At 52.4% G+C, this 19,390-nt stretch overlaps 1 protein-coding gene across 2 annotated transcripts in view; it reads left to right on the top strand.

The window, feature by feature from the left end:
* CMIP (c-Maf inducing protein) overlaps nucleotides 1–19,390 on the top strand; it is a 237,898-nt gene that overhangs the window by 129,639 nt on the left and 88,869 nt on the right. For both annotated transcript variants that reach the window (XM_060288883.2, XM_030863243.3), the window contains exon 2: nucleotides 17,559–17,684. In XM_060288883.2, the coding sequence (XP_060144866.1) occupies nucleotides 17,571–17,684 (114 nt within the window). In that variant the 5' untranslated portion in view covers nucleotides 17,559–17,570. The remainder of the gene's footprint in view (nucleotides 1–17,558; nucleotides 17,685–19,390) is intronic.

Here is a 19,390-nt window from a genome sequence, read left to right on the forward strand (position 1 = left end):
CACATTGAACACGTCCTTGTCACCTGTACCCAGCTTAAGACAAGGAGGATGACCACTCCCGAGACCCTTCTCGGTCCCCTTCCAGCCACCACTCCCCCAAAGGTGACCACTACACTATCCTTGGACCTTATATAAATGGACTCACACGGTATATACTCTTTTGTCGGTGAAACTCATCGTATCGCTGTGAAGACCTGCAGTTTTTCTATTCTCACCGCCGTGTCGTTTTCCACTGAGTGAATACCCATCGTTTATTTGCTCAGTTACTGTCAACGGGTGTTTGTGAAGTGCTCCTGTGACCCTGGGGGCATGGTGACTGCGTGGACACAGCCCTGTTGGGAGTATCTAGGAGTGGTGATCCCAGGATGCAGAAGGTAGGGGAGAGTCCGCTTTAGCAAATGCTGTAAGTTACTTTCCAAAGTGCTGTACCAGTTCATGCTCCTGCTAGCAAGGCAGGAGCATCCTGGTTTCTCCTCATCTTGGCTGTCACTGGCTACTGTCATTTTTCCCCACTTTTTTTTATTGTTGTGGCAAAATACACATGACTTGAAATTTACCGTTTTAGCCAGCTTTAAGGGTACGGTTCTGTGGCATCAGTTCATTTACATTGTCGTGCCACCATCACCACCATCCTTCCCCAGAACTCTTTTCATCTTGCAAACCTGAAACTGCACCCATTCAACAGTAACTCCCACCCCCTCCCCCCGACCCTCCAGCCATTGGCAGTCTTGCTACTTTCTATCTCTACGAATCTGACTGCTGTAGATCCCTCATATAAGTGGACTCATACAGTATTTGTCTTTTTTTGTTTGTTTGTTTGCGTTGGGTCTTCGTTGCTGCGTGCGGGCTTTCTCTAGTTGCAGCGAGCAGGGGCTACTCTTCGTTGTGGTGCGCGGGCTTCTCATTGCGGTGGCTTCTCTTGTTGAGGAGCACGGGCTCTAGGCGTGTGGGCTTCAGTAGTTGTGGCTCGCGGGCTCTAGAGGGCAGGCTCAGTAGTTGTGGTGCACGGGCTTCCTTGCTCCGCAGCATGTGGGATCTTCCCGGACCAGGGCTCGACCCCGTGTCCCCTGCACTGGCAGGCGGATTCTTAACCACTGCGCCACCAGGGAAGCCCTGGTATTTGTCTTTTTTGTGACTGTCCTGTTTCACTTGGCATAATGCTCTCAAGGTTCATCAGAACTTACTTCCTTTTTTTTTGTTGTTTCCTTGTTTGCTTTCTGGAATTTTCTAGATCTGTCTTTTTAAATTTATTTTGTTGAAATATAGTTGATTTACAAGGTTATGTTAATTTCTGCTGTACAGCAAAGTGATTCAGTTATACATTTATATACATGCTTTTTCATATTCTTTTCCATTATGGTTTATCACAGGATATTGAATATAGATCCCTGTGAACAGGGGTATACAAATACTTTTCAAGTCACTACTTCTCAGTTCTTCGGGGTATATACCCAGAAATGGAATTGCTGGATCATATGGTAATTCTGTGCTTAATTTTTTGAGGAACCTCCAACTGTTTTCCGCCAGCGGCTGCAACATCTTATATTCCCACCAGCAGTGCCCAAGGGTTCCAATTTCTTCATATGCTCACCAACACTTGTTATTTTCTGGGTTCTGGTTTTATTTTGATCATGGCCGTACTAATGTGTGTGAGGTGTTGATAGTTTCTTCTTTTTAAGCCATTCTAGTAGGTGTGTAGTGATTACTTGGTGGTTTTAATCTGGTTTCAGAAGCATGAGGTTCTGATGAATTTATCTGGGTGGCTGCCTTGAGTATTGGTTATTTTATTCCGGGCCGTTGTAGGTGATGCTGGATCACCTTTGGTGTCCTTCCAATCATGGTAAGGCTGCTGGCGCACAGTAGGGCAAGCAATACACGCTTGTGGAGTTAAATCACTGGTGAGAGTGACAGCCGTGTGCTGGGATTCCAGGGGAGAGAGAAAAGAATCCTTGGATTGTGGAAACGTCAGAGCTCCACTTGCCCTGACAGGTGCTGACCCCGTGCAGCCCCAGGCCTGCAGGGAGATCTCTCTCTCTCTCTCTTTCTTTGCAAGTAAAGACCTGTTTACTTTGCCCCAGGATCTGATCAGAACCCCAAATCCTGTGTCTCACAGCGTAGAAGAGATGGCATTAACTGAAAAACATTCGGGGCAGAGGCAGCTGCCAGCCGTGACCTCAGTCCAGCCCCCCAGGTGCCCCCAAAGGACACGCACCCTCCTAAGTGGCACGCGAAAGGCCAGCCTTGCAGCTCGGATCAAAGGGGCCCACGTCCGCCTTGCTGTAATTAGCACAGGGCAGCACCTTCTGGAAATAATGATTCAGCAGAGAGGAGAGCTCGACAGCAGACCTGTGCCCGGCGTGGGCCGGGCCTGTGCCCGTGTGCCATCTGCCCCTACGTGGGGTGTCATCAGCCGCCGTTCTGGTCTTGTGATGTCTTGGGGGCCAGCAGCCGGCCACACGTTTCCTCTGTGCACCGTTTTCACGTCTAATTAGAGTTTTCCCCTTAGTCCACTTGTTTATTGTGCTGACGGACACCGACTCTGGTGGTTTCAGCAGATCCCGAGTGGGCCCTGGGCTGGCCTGTCTAGGGTCAGAGCCAGTTTCCAGAACAGGAAAACCTGGGGGCACCTTGTGCTTTGCATTCCCAAAGGGCCTCTTCCTTCCCCTTTCTCCTTTTCCCTCTTCCCCCCTTCTCTGCAGCCAGGTGGCCGCTCCAGGGTCTTCTGAGCCACCAGTTTTATTATCACCATCACAGGACTGAACAGCGATTACAAGGGTTGGACGGGTCAGGAGTCAAGTCCGGGCCCCACTGCTCTCTTGTAGGTGGCTTTGCCTCCCGGTGCCTTGCTGACTCATCTGTAAAATGGGAGGAAGAGCGCGTTCCAGTGACGATTAACAGATGCTTGAAAATTCCTTCGCATAGTCAGACTTCGTAAAAAGTAGCCCAGCTCCTTCTCTCCCTTAACTTGTCATGGAGAATGGGGTGAACTCCGGGCATGGAGTTAATCTGTTTAATGAAAAATGTAAGTCACAGACAGTTTCCATGTGTGAAAGCACATGTGATAGGTTGACATCTGCCAGGGGTCTTCTGTGACCTCAGAGGAGGGGTGCTGGAATCTGCTGGGTCGGGGGTAGCAGGGACGTGGGTTGATGAAGGCCAGATGGACCCTGGACCATAGGGCAAGGTGAGCTATCATTCCGAAACTCGCGTCGCTTACCACCAGCAATCCTCACGCACCGAGGTCCAGCTCTGGGTGGAACTCACAAGAGGCAGCTCTGTCTCAGAGAGTCCGGCGGTCCTGGCTCAGTTCTGCCACTCCCAGCTGGGTGACCCTGGGGAGTTACTGCACCTCTCTGAGCCTGTTTCCTTTTGCATGTTGGACCAAAACATCATTCTTGTTCTTTTCCTCCCACCCTCCCTTCTCCTGGTATTTTCTAGAAGGCTGCTTTGACGGAAGGCACTGTCCCCAGCTTTCTTTACACTGTCAGGTTCTTTACACTGTCAGGTTCTTCACTCATGCTGACTTGTTCCCATTGTTTTGGGAACAAAAATAAGATGAGGGTAGCAGCACCTGGGTCCTGCTAGCTCACTTCCCGGCTCATCTCAGCAGCCTACGTCCCCAGTGGACGTGGGTGGCGCTAGGAGAGAACACCCACGTGCCCTGGCTTCTGGGTCGTTTGTTCTCATTTCGAGATGGGACCGGGGTGGGGGTTTCCTCAAGTTTGTCGTCTGGGAAATTTCTGCAGAGCTTGTCTGGTGCATGCACAGAAGTTAGGGTTAGAGCTAAGGCCAGTCGGTAGAGGGGACATGGCTGGAGCCAACCTCAGGAAGTCTCAGCAGGACCCAGCCCTGGTGGACGCAATAAATAGCAAATTGATCCACTCACCTCCTTACCCGCTGAAACATCTTTTGATGCTCTGTGCTAATGTCACCCTAGAAAGAAAGCAAGGAGAGAGAACATTCCACTCATTTGCTCCCATCCATCTATCGATCACGTATTTTTACTCCTCTTGAGTGGTTTAAGTCAGAGATTGGCAAGCTATAGCCCCCAGGTCAAAACTGCCTCTGCCTCCGCCTGTCTTTGTAAATAAAGTTTTATTGGAACGCAGCCACAGTCATTTGTCTATTGTCTGTGGCTGCTTTCACGCCACAACGGGCACTGTTGAATTGTTAGGACAGAGACCATGTGACTCACAAAACCTAAAGAATTTACTATCTGGCCCTTGACGGAAAACGTTTACCCACCCCTGGTTTAGATCAAAGGGCTAGAGTGCCAGTCCTGGCTTCATCGATAACTGGCAGTATGGCTTAGAGCAAGTTATTTCTCTTTTCTGGGCCTCGGTTTTCTCAGCTGTAAAATGGGACCATAGTGACATCCATCTCGTGAGTCCCTCTGAGGAGTCAAGGGGAAGACATCTGTGAGCAGTTGACCCGCATAGGCACATAGATGGTCCTTGACCAAGACAGTTACTCTGGAAGCAGGCTAAGGTGGCAGGGTGCCTGTCCTCAGGAGCTCACAGCACACAAACAGCTGACGACAGTGCACAGGAAGGTCCTGCGGTTGAGGGGTGCCCCAGCCTAGGAGAGCCTAGAGGCAGGTGGCCCTGTTTCCAGGCTGTCAAGAGGCCCCTGAGTTATACCATCAACTAGCATATGTTTGTGAAGACCTGACAGTGTGCCCTCTGGTCCCCACTGGCATCCTTACATCAAAAACACCAAGTGGATAAAGGCCTGTGTGACAGTGGCCTGTTATCTTGGAGTTAAATTAACGCTAATGTTGACCAAAAAATAACAGTTGCTGTTCCCAGCCTTTAGCTCGGAGCTCTAATCTTGAGCAGACATGCCCTTTCCATCTGCAACAGCATCTGTGCCGAGCACAGCAAGGAGACCGAACACGAAGGGAACAGAGACGTCCCTTTCTGCCACATGAGCCACAAAGAAAAAGTTTCTAAGTTGCCGCAACGTCCTCTGCAGCTCTGAGTGCAGTTTTGAGAAGGGTGCTGCCTCTCCTGCGTTTCTCAGAGGCCCGTGCGAAAGGCACGCTCCACCTTTTGAGAAAATTTAGCTCCATCACCACCCAGTTCCGTCCCCCAGACTCAGGAATCCTGTTCTCCCAAAGGCGTGGGTACCTGAGAAGAGCAGGCCCTACAGAGAAGCTTGCGTTATATCAAACTTCCCTGGAATTCCCCACAAACAGGTTTTCTTGGACTTAAATAAAAGCAGTTTATCCTGTGGCCCAGGAATCCCACTCCTGGGTATTTACCCAGAGGAGTGCATTTGCCATCCCCTGCACCCTACCAATAAGTACAGAAACGTTCACAGCAGCTTTCTACACAGTAGCCCCAAACTGGAAATAACTAAAGGTCCACAGACAGCGGTGGCACATAGAAAGGAACGCTGCCTTGCGATTTGAAAGACCAGTAAGGGACTTCCCTGGTGGCACAGTGGTTGAGAATCTGCCTGCCAATGCAGGGGCCACGGGTTCGATCTGTGCACCACAGCTACTGAGCCTGTGCTCTAGAGCCCGTGAGCCACAACTACTGAGCCCACGCACCGCAACTACTGAAGCCCGTGCTCCGCAACAAGAGAAGCCCCCGCTCGCCGCAACTAGAGAAAACCCGCGCGCAAGCAACAAGAACCCAACAAAGCCGAAGGGGGGAAAAGAAAAGGTGAATAAGCTACGGACACACGCATCTCACAGACGTGACGCCGAGCGAAAGAAGCCAGACTCCAGTGTGTCTACCGTGTGCTTCCTCCTGTAGGAAGTCCGAGGACCAATCTCCAGTGGTAGATCTAGAACAGCGGATCTAGATGGGGGACGCAAGGGAGCCTGCCTCCTGGGGTGTTGCAGACGGTCCATGTCTTGACCCAGGTAGGGGTGACACGGGGCTGTGCTTATGCAAAAATAAATGCAGCCAAATATTCGTGCATTTTTGCACTTTACTGTTTATATGGTGTACCGTAAGTTTTTAAAAGATAGGAGGAAAGAGAGAGAGAGAGGATATCCAAGAAATAGGTTGGGCAGTCAAGGGCTGTGCCCTGGTCTGGGTCCTGTCTCAGGCCTTCCTGGGAGGCTGGTACCCCAGCCTCGGGTAACACCTCCCTGTTCCGAGATCAGGGTCCCACACACCGCAGGCTTCTGTACCCTCCCTTCCCTCTGCTGGGAAGCCTTCCCCAATGTTCCAGAGCATTCCTCCCCCCACTTGCCCTTTGTACCTTGTCTGCAACCGTAGTGCTTATCACCTCGTGTGGCCGTTACCTTTGTGCACCTCTGTGACCCGGCCCCCCCCACCTCTGCCCCAGTCAAGAGGCCCACTCCCGCCAGTCCTGGTCATCTCGTCACTCCAGGGCCGTTGTCTCAGAGAACAGACAAGGGGCGTGGCCCAGTGGACCAGACCTGGCCTCTGAGTCAACAGTGTGGCCTTTCTCCTGACCAGCTGTGCTGCCCCCAGCCTCCCTCTACCGCCTGGGGGGGTCCTAGCGGCACCCGTTTCCCAGGGTCCTTGCGAAGAATCAGTGAGATGGTGCCTGTGACCTCCTTAGCTGATCCTTGAAGATGTTTGCCGACCCGGTGGTTGGAAGTATGCTGGCTTTGTGTCCAGCCCTCAAGAGCCTTGATCAACCGCTCCAGTGGCAAAGGCACCGGGTGGCACAGACGCCCCAGGGTGGCGCGGCGCCCTGGGGGTCTGGATTTCCATTTGTCTTCCCGTGCCCGCCCTGGAGGCTGGAGTGGGAAGGGTCTGAACGTGGACATACCGGCCCTTCGCTCTAATGTTAAACTTCCTGAGCCATTTGGCCATACAAGCGGGTAGCTGCCGTGGCTGGACTCATGGTTAATGAGCCCAGTGGGCCTCCTGACCATCTGCACGGAGCGCAGTCCATAGAGAACAGCCTTGGCTGGCCCCGGACTCCAGCCCCGCTCTCACGGTCCAGCCTCCGGCGCTGCCCTGCCGAGGTCTGCTCAGCAGGGAAGGGGGGCTAGTGGCTCTTCCTTCTGTGTGGAAGATCCCACGGCCCCCTAGGCGACCCCTCCTGGCCCCCCAAAGAGGCCTGGGCTGTCGGGGGAGGGGTGCTTGAGATGGGACAAGGCGAGGGGGGTGAGCCTGGAACAGGCGGTGCTATGCGGCCCAGAGCTCCTGGGATGCCATATGGGGGCCTGACCCCAGACTGTCCACAACGGATGGGGCCTGCTTGTCATCTGTCATCCGGAGCTGGTTGATCACCTCCTGTGCACCAGGCCACTCCGAGCCAGAGCCCTCCTCTCTGATCCATCTTTCTGGAGTGATCTGTGATGAGGGAGGGCCTTGGAGGGCTCTTGTGTTAAAGCCCCCTTTTCCTTCTGTTGAGGCTTGAACGTGATCGCCTGGGTGTAAGGAGCTCCCTCCTAGCGCCCGGGCCGCATGCGGGGAGTGGAACTCAAAGACACGGTGCCCTCACCTCGCGGCTGCCCTGCCCCCAGCCCATTCCGGGCCGTCTCTCTCGGGCCACCCCTGTGCAGCGCCGTCTCGGGGTGACCGTGAGAAGAGTTGCCTATATCCAGCTCCTAGGAGGTGCGGAGCTGTACATACCTAATTGGTTACCACAAACACCCTTACGATCTGAATGCTGCTACTTTTTTTTATTGTGATTTAATTCACATACCATGAAATTCCCCACATGGGTCGTATGGAAACTGCTGAACTTTCTGAAGAACTGCCAGACTGCTTTCGCACGTGGCAGCCCCCTTTCACATTCCCACCAGCATTGTATGAGGGTTCCAGTTTCTCTACGTCTTCTCCAACACCTGTTATTGTCTTAAAAAAAAAAAAGTGGGTATGCATACTACCTCGCTTTTACAAGGGCGAAATTGGAGTCTCAGAGAGGCTGAGTTGCCTAAGGCCACACAGCCGCAAGTGGTGGAACCTGGATTCAACTCTAGAACTTCCGGTTTTTAAAAAATCTTTTGATTGAAGTAGAGCACGCACACACACACCCAGAAAAGTGCCCATGCCGTGTCCTGCCTGATGCATTTTAACAGAGTGAACATGCTGTGTCGCTCCCACCCGGAGGCAAGACCTAGGACGGTACCAGGCCTCCTTCAGCTCCCTCCTGCCCCTTTCCAGTCCTCTCCCACCCAGGGGGAATTGCGGGGTCACCAGTTCTGCTGGAGGATGGTGTGATGGTCTCTCACTGTGACAGGATTACCTCGCCCCCATTTTTAACTCACCCGCCTGTTGGAGACAAAGGTTGGGGCGTGAAGTGTGACGGCCTCGGTTCTCTTCTGGTCTGTCCCGAGTTGCTGTGTATGGCTGGGCCAGGCTCGCACCTGCTCAGAACCTCCATTTCTGGTCTGTCACAAGGGTGGTGGTCATACCTGCCTCCCGGGAGGGCTGTGGCTTCTAGGGGGCTGATGGAGGTGGGTGGGTGAGGGGAGCCAGCAGGGGTGCTCCCGGCCTGAGAGGTCCTGACACACTGGGGTAGGGGAGGGATGCTCTGCTGGGCCTGTCCCTCCATCCAGGCTCCGTTCCAGACATCCTTGATCAGTTGCTCGGCTGACAGAGATGCCCAGGGGCACAGATGAAAAGTGCCGTGCCCAACGACACAGATTCCCGGTCATCTGATCCCCCTGGTTTTCCTGGGTCATCTGTTTCCTCCCTGACTGTAGGGCCATGTCCCTTCTCTTCACTGCCACGTGCCCAGCCCTGGCATTAGGTTGCACACGGAACGGGTTCCACGTGTTGAGTGGCTATGTGAATTCGGTCCCGAGGTGACTGTTGCACTGGCCACCTGTCAGGTTCTCAGGAGCCCACGGGTGTTTCGTGCGATGGACAGCGCTGTTACAGCACATTTCCATTATCCTAGACGGTTCTGTTGGGCAGTGCCGATCCAGGGTTATTTATGAAGAACTTAGAATAATCACCACCAAGGAAAGAAGATCAAACAAAACACCCTAAAACGTAAGAAAGATGTTTTTTTCTCGTAAGCAATTTTCCTGCTCAAAGCCCAGTTACTTTTACTTTACATGTAATTGTAACAGGCTTGGCTGTCTGGTTTCACAGCCAACAACAGTAGAGCAGAAACCTTTTGAGGGTCGGGTGTGGGGACGATAGGAAGTCGCCGTTTGGCATCAAGAGAGTGATTGGAGACTATTCAGGTCAGACACGCTCTCTCACACTCTGAGGCCAGTAGATGTAGCAGCAGGCAGCTCTCTACCCGCTTCGTGGCACCAAGAGCTTTGCTGGGCTGTAGCACCACTCACCAGTGGATGGTGGGTGGTAGTAATAACAGTAGCTCCGGGACAGCAAAAGGCTAAGTTATGCTCAGTATCTTTGGTTTATGGAAACAAGGGGAGAGGGAGTGTGAGAGGCATTCGAGGAGCTTTGCTCCGGGACTGGGGTCCAAACTGGTCCAAATTGTTAACCTGCTGCTTTGCTTTTGCTATACAACTTTCTCTTTGTGGGATTAAAAAGAACATCAAACTATTTTGACATGCCTTTCCCAAGTGAGAGTGTGTGTGTGTCTGCCCTCAAGGCCGAGTTGAGCCGATGGCGGCTGTAGGGGCTGGGTGGGTGGCAGCGGGAAGGGAGATTCTGAGCCCCGCGCCGTGCTGGTTCCCTTCTGCATACCGTGTGTTCAGGTACACACGCTGGAGTCTGGATCTGGCCGGAGGAGTTGGGCAGAGCATAGAGATGGAGGTCACCATCTGGGGGGATGTGAGATTGAATCCATGGTCTGTCTCTTAAAAGCAGGGACTAGTGACATGTCATCGCCGATTTGTGCTTCCATTGCTTCTTCTGTAGCGTGTGGATAAATAGAGATAAATACAGCCCCCTGACCCCAGTGTTGTTGTACAGTTAAATGAGATAATATAGCATATAAAGCCTTCAGCATGGTGCTGGCCACATGGTAACGGCTTGATAAATGTTACCCAGGGACACCCGTGCCTTTCTACGTGTGTGTGTGTGTAGGCAGTGGGGGGAGTCATGTGGGTGGTGTTTGCAGAGCGTGTGTCCTGCCGTGTCACTGAAGAAAATATCCAACAGGCTGTTCACAAAAACCAAGACGGAAACAACCCAAATGCCCATCGGCTGACGAGTGGGTAAACCAAATGTGGCCTCTCAGTTCAATGGAATATTATTCAGCCATAAAAAAGGAACAGCGTGGTGATACATGCTACAATGTGGGTGAACCTCAAAAACATTTAGGTGAAAGGAGCCAAGTAGAAAGCAACACATACTGTATGGTTCCACTGATGTGAAATGGCCAGAACAGGCAAATCCACAGAGACAGACAGCAGACCAGTGGTCGCCATGGACGGAGGGTGGGGGGCAGAGAGCGACTGCTTAGTGGGTGCAGGCTTTCCTTTGGGACGATGCAAGTGTCTCAGCGCTAAACTCCGCTGGAGGTTGTACAGCACCGTGAATGCGCTGAATGCCACTGAATCGTACATTTTAAAATGGTTAGTGTTTAATTTTATGTCGTATGAATTTTACCACAGTCTTTAAAAGAGCAGCAGGGGGAGATGAGGACTGAAGCCCACTCCCCTGATCCAAGAGGTAATGGCGTCACCATTATTATTACTGCCGCTGTTGTTGTTGGCCATCCAAGGCAGGGCTGGAGGGGGCTCCCCTGCCCTCTGATTTGATCTCTCTCCTTTGAGGCAGGGGTTTGTGTGTGGGGCTGGGGGCAAATCCTTCCTCGTGGCGGAAGGGTGGTACCATATAGAGTCAGGCTGTGCGGTGTGGGTCCCCTGCATGACTCAGGCGACGTCCACACACGGAGAGAAGAGATCGTCCCCAGGCCCCAACGTGGCCCGCCTGCCTGGGCGGCCACCCCCCAGACAGCCTGCTGTTCCCAGCCTGGCCCCCCGGCCGGGCAAGAGTTCCCCTCCTCCCCCTCCTCCCCCTCCGCCCTCCCCCTCCCCTCCCCCTCCTCCCCCTCCCCCTCCTCCCCCTCCCCTTCCCCTCCTCCCCCTCCCCCTCCTCCCCTTCCCCTCCTCCCCCTCCCCCTCCTCCCCTTCCCCTCCTCCCCTCCCCCTCCCCTCCTCCCCCTCCTCCCCATCCTCCCCATCCTCCCCTCCCCTTCCCCTCATCCCCTCCCCCTCCTCTTCCCCCTCCCCAGGAACAGTGCCCGGAGCTTTCCCGACTTGTGTCTTGAATCAGCCCAGAGCCTCCTCTTGGGGGCCTTCAGACTCATGATTCATACTCGCTTTTAGAGAAATCCCCATGGAAACAAGCAGGCATGTCTGGGCGGGAGGGAGCTGGCTCCCCAGAAAGGCAGGGGGAGGTGAAGCCTGGTGGCATCCTGCCAGCATTAGGGGCTGAGGTCAGGGGCTGTTTTCAGGGGGCCTTTGGTCACCCCACTCCCTGCCAACTCTGCCACATGGGAAAGTGGAGAAGGTACAGAGTTTGGAACATCAACCCTGAAGGCCTTTGGGGGTCACTGGGGGCCCTGATGAGTTCCCTTCAAGCCCTGCTGCCTCTAGTCCAGATCCAGGTGTTGTGTGGACAGGGAAAAAGCTCCTCTCAGAAACAGAAGCAGGGAGGCAATGTTCTCTTCCCTGTCTGGCAACACCAGGGCCCACCCTGGCCCCTCATCAGTCCCTGAGAGCAAAAGGGCAAAGGCATCCCCGACCTGTTCCCCGACTCCCATGGGAAAGCAAGAGCCAGGACCTGGCTTGCAGAAGGACCCTTCTGCAGAGGGACCCCCCCCCCCTGCAGAAGGAACCCCCCCTGCAGAAGGAACCCCCCCCCCCGCAGAAGGATTCCCCCTTGCAAAAAGACCCTGCTTGCAAACTTCTGAGACACCAGCACCCATGCCGTGCAGTTACATTGCAGGCCCTCATCGAGCAGGAGGTTGCTCAGAACTCACGCGGGTCAGAGTAGCGTCCAGCAGGGCCCAGCCAAGCTGGTGGCCCAGGGTAAAGCCCCCCAGGCTTAGCCAGGACTCCCCAGATCTCTTTAATTTCTCTTTAATGAGAGCAATTTGGCAACAACATAAAATATGCTCTTACCCTTTGTCCCAGTAATTCCATTTCTGGGAATCCGGCCTAAGGAAATAATCCTAAACATGGGGTAGAAAAACATGTTTCACAAGGATGTTCATTGTGGAGTTGTTTATAGTAGCATAAAGTGAAACCACCGCAGTGTCTAGGGGAGGGGGTGGGAGTGGTGATGAGACAAACGGGGGTCAAATACTTAATAGGCACTAAAATGGTTGTTCTGAAGATGGGATGGGCATGTTCAGAATGGGTTCAGAATATGGAATGGGCATATGCTGTAACATGTGAAAAAAGGCGAGTTACAGAATTATGTGTACCTGTAAAAAAAAAATTACGTATAAAAAATAATCAGGGACTTCCCTGGTGGCGCAGTGGTTGAGAGTCTGCCTGCCCATGCAGGGGACACGAGTTCGTGCCCCGGTCCGGGAGGATCCCACATGCCGCGGAGCGGCTGGGCCTGTGAGCCATGGCCACTGAGCCTGCGCGTCCGGAGCCTGTGCTCCGCAACGGGAGAGGCCACAGCAGTGAAAGGCCCGCGCACCGCAAAAAAAAAAAAAAAATCAGGAAGGCAGTATACCAAAGCGCTCATGAGAGGCCTTGATAATGATTTTATCTGAAAGATTTCATTCTATTTATCGTCTTCCAACTCATCTTGAACATTCACGCATTGCCTTTCTTAGGTTTGAGTTGTAATTTACATTCAGTAAGATTCACCCTTTTAGTGTGCAGATCTGTGGATTTTGACAAATGTGCACAGTCAAGTAACCACCACCACAGTCGGGACAGAATATTTCCATCACCCCAAAAAGATCCTCCACGCCCCTCCCCCAGGCCCCTTGGTAACCAGTCCCCTCCCCCATCTGCTGGCAACCGCTGGTCTGATTTCAGCCCCTGTAGTTCTTGCTAATTCCAGGATGTCATACAAACGGAATCATACAGTACCTCTTGCACTGCTTGTACATGTAGAAATAACTTTTAATCCGCTTAATGTTCTCTTAAATGCACCTCTTAAAGCTGGATTTCCTAGCTTCCCTCAAGTAGAGAATTTAATTTTTCCTTTTTATCTAACTCAGCCTTTAACCCATGCAGGAATCTCCTCCGATGTAGCTCTGATCGTCATGTTCAGATTACCAGGGAATTATCAGTTATCTGTAAAATCATCCCAACAGTGTGAAAGTACCCAGGATGAAGGAGGTCCTTGGTCAGCATTAGCTCACACCTGCATCCAAAGAGCAGCGTGGGAGGTGGGGGGGGCTTCCAATCCCGATCTGCCCCGTTACCCTTGCAAGCCACGGGGGCACCCCCTCCAGGCTCTGTCCATGATGATGATAATAGGATCAACAATAGGAGTAGCAGCAGCAGTTAATTTTTCTTAATAAGCATTTTATGTCAGAACAGTTTGAAATGCAAAGAAAAGTTGCAAAGACAGTACAGAGAGTTCCCATATACCCCACATCCCCTTTCCCCAATGGTTAATATCTTACAATAGCATGAGACATTTGTCACAGCGAATGAACCCGTATTGATATGCTCTTATTGAAGTCCACACTATATTTGATTTCCTTAGTTTTTCCCTAATGTCCTTTTTCTGTCCCAGGATCTCACATGGGCTCACAGTACATTTAGTCATCATGTCTCCGTAGACTTGGCGGGGACAGATGCTCAGACTTTCCTTGTTTCTGATGAGTACAGGTCAGGTATTTTGAGGACTGTCCCTCAACTGGGGTTTGTCTGCTGTTTTTCTCATGGTTAGACTAGAATTATGGCTTTAGAGGAGGAAGATCCCAGAATAAGAAACATTAGTGTTTCTCACAATTGTTCATATTATTGAGTTTTTCAGTATATTCCAGATGCTGTGCTAAGCCCTTAACAAATTGGATTCCCTTTAAGGCTCCTAATACTCTCTTAAATTCTCATTTTACCATTGGAGGAAATGGGCTCAGAGAGGTGCAGTAACTTACGTAAAGACACACAGTAAGTGGCTCAAACACAGGTCTCATTGATTCTCCAAATTTTGCTTTTAGCCAATACTGCTTCAAACAGCAATGCATCTGCTTTTCAAAAACAGTATGTATTTATTTATACCCGTTTCCCCAAAATGCCCGTGCTGAAACTTTTAGTCAAGGCCACCTTGAGACAGCTACAGCGGGGTCAAGAAAAAGGCCAGCACAGGTGGTTAGCTGGCCCTCCATCATGTTACATCCCACATGCCGTGGTCATCTGGAAAGTGTTCCCACGGGCTTGGTGGGCACTGGGCGGCACAGGGCCTTGCTGTGTCTTCGTCTCCAGGAGACTGTGGTGGGAAATAGAAGCCTCCAGGCTTTCTGCTCATGTGCCCAAGGTGCAATTCTAAAGGAACGAGGCTGGCCATTTGCTCAGTTTGGATAATCAAATCCACCCCATTGTGGTCACGCTCTATACCGTTGTGGGATTTTGGGAATGGGTTTCTGTATGTCTGTCGTTTGGTGTGATCCAGAGATTTTCTAGATGCCCTAGTGGCTGCGTCCTAGTACGTGTTCTCTGGCTTCTCTGTGCATCAAGGGGTCAGTGGCCTGGGGTTTGGGACCCAGCCAGACCTAGAAAAGGGAGAGAGATGGCCGTGGGCCACCAAGGAGAGCTCTTCAGCACATCCGGGCACCCAGGTGCCATTGCTTCCCAAAGGAGAGTTTTTAAAATTTATTAATTTATTTTTAATTTAATATTTGAAACTAGTAACCAAAGCCTCTTCCCAAGTATGTTATGCGTGTGATTGTAAGTAATAACATGGATGGACATTTTTTTATTTAGGAAAATATTCCTTCATTTGTTAAGGAAATACCAGTCACCTCCTAAATGTCAGGCGCGGATTAGGCACAAGAAACGGAGCAGGTAAAAATCCTCGCCCTCGTGGTGCTGACACACCAGCAGGGGAGACAGTCAGCAAGAAGCGCAAGCGTAGTCACCCATCCGCCGGGCCCCTGGTGCCGCTGGTATTCTCAGGACAAGACGTGCTGTTGAGGCTGAGTCATGTACTGCAGAATACTGAGACCGTGCCAGCGCAGGGGATGTGGAACAGGGCAGAAGGGCCAAGGGGAGCCCACGTGTCTGCCTTTGGGATACACTGATAAGCCATCTTGGTTGGACACAGAGGCTGCCTGGGTTGGTGCCGAGGGGTGGCCCATGCACTGGTGAGAAGGGCTAGATGGACTTGGCTGCCTCATCCCCGCCCTGCCTGGGTGTCAGCAGCCTCATGGCTCATCTGGACCCATGCGGGTTCCCTGCTTCCGCCAACTGTCTCCATGCAGCAGTCCCAGTGATGCTACGCCCACCCCATGGGCAACAATCCCCGGAATCCCACTGGGCCTTCCAGTCCCTCCAGGGATGGCCTGCCCATCTCTTCAAGACCGTTCTTACCCGCCCTCCCTCCCTTTGGCCTTTGCTCCTCCCTGAGCACTCCCAGCTTGTTCCCACCCCTGGGCCTTTGCACAGGCCATGGGCCCGCGACGCGCTTCCCCTCCGTCTTTCCGCGGCGCTCCAGCTCTCTGCCACCCGTCACCACACCCTATCTTGATTTTTGGTGCCGCACTTGGCCACTCTCCAGTCGTTTACTTATTTGGGTATTTTGTCTGTTTGCTGTCTCTTAGCCCCGCTGCGCTTCTGTCTTGTTCACTGCTGTATCCCCAGCAGCCAGCACGGGGCCTGGAACGTAACCGGTGCTCAATAAATATCTGTCAGATGAATGAACGAGTGAATGAATGAATGAACAAATCGATGGGTCAAGTTACTCTTACTTCCTGAGCGTGGTAACTGATCGTACCAGGGAGATTTGAGGCAGCCTAAGCCCTCAGCCTTTTCTCCTCCGCCGCCACGACCACCGTACCTCAGCTTTGGCAGACAGAAATTGAAAATAAAACACCTCGTGGAGGTCCTCAATCCTCGGGGTAAAATTCACTTGTTGGGCCACCGATTTTAAATCGCTTGTATCACAGCTTAGTGGTCCGGGCAGAGATCCCTGAGTCAGCAGCTGAGTTCAAGCTTGGCCACGCCCCTTCCCGGCTGGGTGACTTTGGGCAAGTCACATGACCTGCTGAGTGTCAGCTTCCTCATCTGTGCAGTGGGGATGGCTCTTGTGAGGATTAAAGGAGATAGCACTTGCCATGTGCTTGGGGAGTGCTCGGCCTTTGTCAGAGCGTAGGAGATGTTAGCTGTTACTCTTCTCAGCTGTGTTGCACTCACCTCTGATTCTGCTGAAGTCTGGCTTCCTGGGGCCAGAGTGACAAGGACACTGCTGGTTCCCGGTGGCCAGCGCATCCCCCTGGTGCCTAGCGCCTTCTCCCCGTGACAGCGGAACTCACTCAGCCGTGAGTGGCTGTGAATTTCTCTTGCCCCACCCTTACCCCAGCATTGACCGATGATAGCCCTTATCATTCTCCCTTTCAGCACAAATGATGGAGCCCTTGCCACGTACCAGGCACTGGGGAGAGAGAGCAGGGACCAAGACACACACTGGCCTGACCTCACGGAGCTGCAGCCTGGCTAAGGAGGCAGACAGCAAACAGATAACACATAGGTCCACAGTAATTAAAACGGGTATGGTCGAGACTTCCCTGGTGGTCCAGTGGTTAAGGCTCCGTGCTTCCACTGCAGGGGGCTTGGGTTCGATCCTCGATCGGGGAGCTAAGATCCCACTTGCCTCGCCTCGCGGCCAGAAAACCAAAACATAAAACCGAAGCAATATTGTAACAAATTCAATAAAGACTTTAAAAATAGTCCACATCCAAAAAAAAAAAAAAAAAAAAAACCAACAAAGCGGGCATGGTAAGCACGTAGGGCACAGGGAGGGATGTGACCAGGTGGGTTATGGGGTCTGGAGAGGAGAAGAGGAGTTGCCAGGGGTGGGTCGGGGGGACCACAGCCTTTTGGGGACCAAAGAGCAGCCTGAGTTTGCCGTGCTGTCAGCAGGCCTGTGTCTGTGTGTGGGGGCTCGGAAAGGGAGAGAGACGAAGGGGGTGGGGCCGGAGGAGGGTGCGAGACCATTCCTGCAGGGCCCCGTCGGTGGTGGATGGGAGTGTGGCATATGTGGTTGGGCCACTGGGAGCCACTGAAGGCTGCTGAGCAGGGGGGCAGAGGGATCGAGTTTGCCGACTTGGAACACGGCCCCGAGTGCCGAGTGGAGGACGCATATCTGTAGGGGGAGATGAGGCAAGGAGTCCAGTGGGGGTGGGTGGGCTGTGACTACTTTCTGGGCAGGAGAGGGTGGTGCCTTGGACATGGTGAGGGATGGAGGGGTCCAGGCTCCGGCTGTGCTGGGCCCCGCAGAAGCCCAGAGGAACACTGCACAGGCCTTGCCCTCAAAGGGCCCCCAGTCTGGTCCCAACTCTGCACGTCCCAACACATGGGCGGGTGTCCACCATGGCCCCCCTCCCCTCCAGCTGGATGCTGCCAGCTAGGAAAGATGGAGTCCTTTGGTCCCCAGAGTTGCCAAGTGACTGTACCAGCTCGGTCTGCTTGTTGCTAGAGTGAGAATGTTTTCCAGTGCAGATATCGTGCCTGATCTTGTAACCAATGTATGTCTTCGCTTTTTCTTTTTTTGTTGCAGCCAACTGGGTACATGGAAAACTCAGTCTCCTACAGCGCCATAGAAGATGTTCAGCTGCTGTCCTGGGAGAATGCCCCGAAGTACTGTTTACAGCTTACAATTCCTGGGGGAACTGTCCTACTGCAGGTAGGATAAATAAACATGAACAAGCAGTTTCTGCTCCGTATCCCCACTCACTTGCCCTCCTCTTATCCCTTGGAGGGAGACAGCCAACTATTAAGAGGAAAGGTTGTTTCACTTAGGATGTTTTTTTCCTCCAAGTACAAGAAAGGTGTAAATTGGGGCTTACTGTGGGAGACGGAGGAGTGCGTGCGGATGGAGCTCCTGCTGCACACCTGCCACCATCTAGGAGCTTTCCGTGTTGTGTTTTTATTGCTCTTAACAAAGCCAAAAAATAGGTTTTCTGATCTCCATTTTACAGATGAGGAAACTGAGGCACACAGGCACAGGCTTTAAAAGGCTGTAGAAAGCACGTACTTCGAGTGAGGAGGTTTCTTACTTCTCATTGATCTCAGTCTTTTGAGCCTCTGATGGAAATATGAGCCATCTCCTTGGAAAAGGGTGCATTTTGTGTGTATTGATCAAGACTGTTGGTTGGATATGATGCAAACATTATTCAAATGACCTGAAGCAAAAAGAGAATTGGATGCTGTAAGTGTATTAAAGTAAGTGGAAGTCTAAGAGAGGACTTCAGGCATAGCTGGACCCAGGAGTCAAATGCTATCATTAATATTCAGTCTCTCTCTATCTCCTGGCTTTGCTTCTGTGTGCTGGTTCATTACCAGGCAGAGGCTCTCCATGGGGTGGGAAAGATGGACTTCTGGCAGCCTCAAACTACATTCTTGGAGCTTGTAATGCTTAAAAAACGTGAGAACGCATTTTCCTTTCAGTATCTTTCTATAAAATCTCATGGAAGATTCTGATTGGCCGTGCTATTGTCCGATTCACCGCAGGGGATGCCCTGTCCTGGGTTACACGCCCACCTTTACAGTGGCAGCTGTGTACTCTGATAGCCCTACCAGGACCTCATGGGAGGGGAGAGGTGGGTCCACCAAGAAAGGAATTGCAGCAGAAATAATAGCACGGCTGCTGCAGTACATGCATGTGACATGTTCTGTATCATTTCAGGGAGTGCCACCCCACTTTCCAACAGGGACCCCAAGTCAGAGACTCCTTGTCCCGAGAGAATTTACTCTCTCATCATTGGGAGGATGGTCTGCCTTGGGCTTTCTTCTAGGAACGTTTTCTAACTCTGTCAGTCCGGGGAGACCTGCTTTGAGCCCAAAGAGATGCCCCCTAAAACTTGTTTGAAAAGTGGCCACTGGATTGTTTTACAACATTGGAGCCAAGAGGCACACAGTTTGGCCTCTGAGGAATGCCGAGCCCCAGAAGCTGCGTGTAACAGCTAAGCATCCTTTAGGAAAACCCCGTCATTCACTGATGTCTCTTGGAAGACACCAGAGCCACACCTGCCTGTCTGTTTTCTTCTTAAATCTCTCACTCTCTACAGTTTGAATCACGGAGCACTGAACCTGCCGTCCCATGTGCTAGGGCTGGGGGTGGGGAGGTGAGTCAGCCCCTCGGCCCCATCCTTGAAGAGCTCCTGGGCCCCCCCGGGGAGACAGAGCGATAAACAAATGACTGCAGAGGTAGCAGCTGAAATAGAGGCCTGTCCCCAAGGACTGGGAGCCCAGAGCAGGGAGTGACTCACTGGGCCTAGGGGTACCAAAGAAGGCTCCCCCCGGGATGGTGATATTAGAGCTGGGTGTAGAGGGATGAGTAGGAATGGGCCAGGATGGGGGGCCACACCCTCCGGGCAGAGGGAAAAGGGG

The sequence above is a fragment of the Globicephala melas genome, chromosome 19 (assembly GCF_963455315.2).
Source record: "Globicephala melas chromosome 19, mGloMel1.2, whole genome shotgun sequence".
Classification (NCBI taxonomy): Eukaryota; Metazoa; Chordata; class Mammalia; order Artiodactyla; family Delphinidae; genus Globicephala; species Globicephala melas.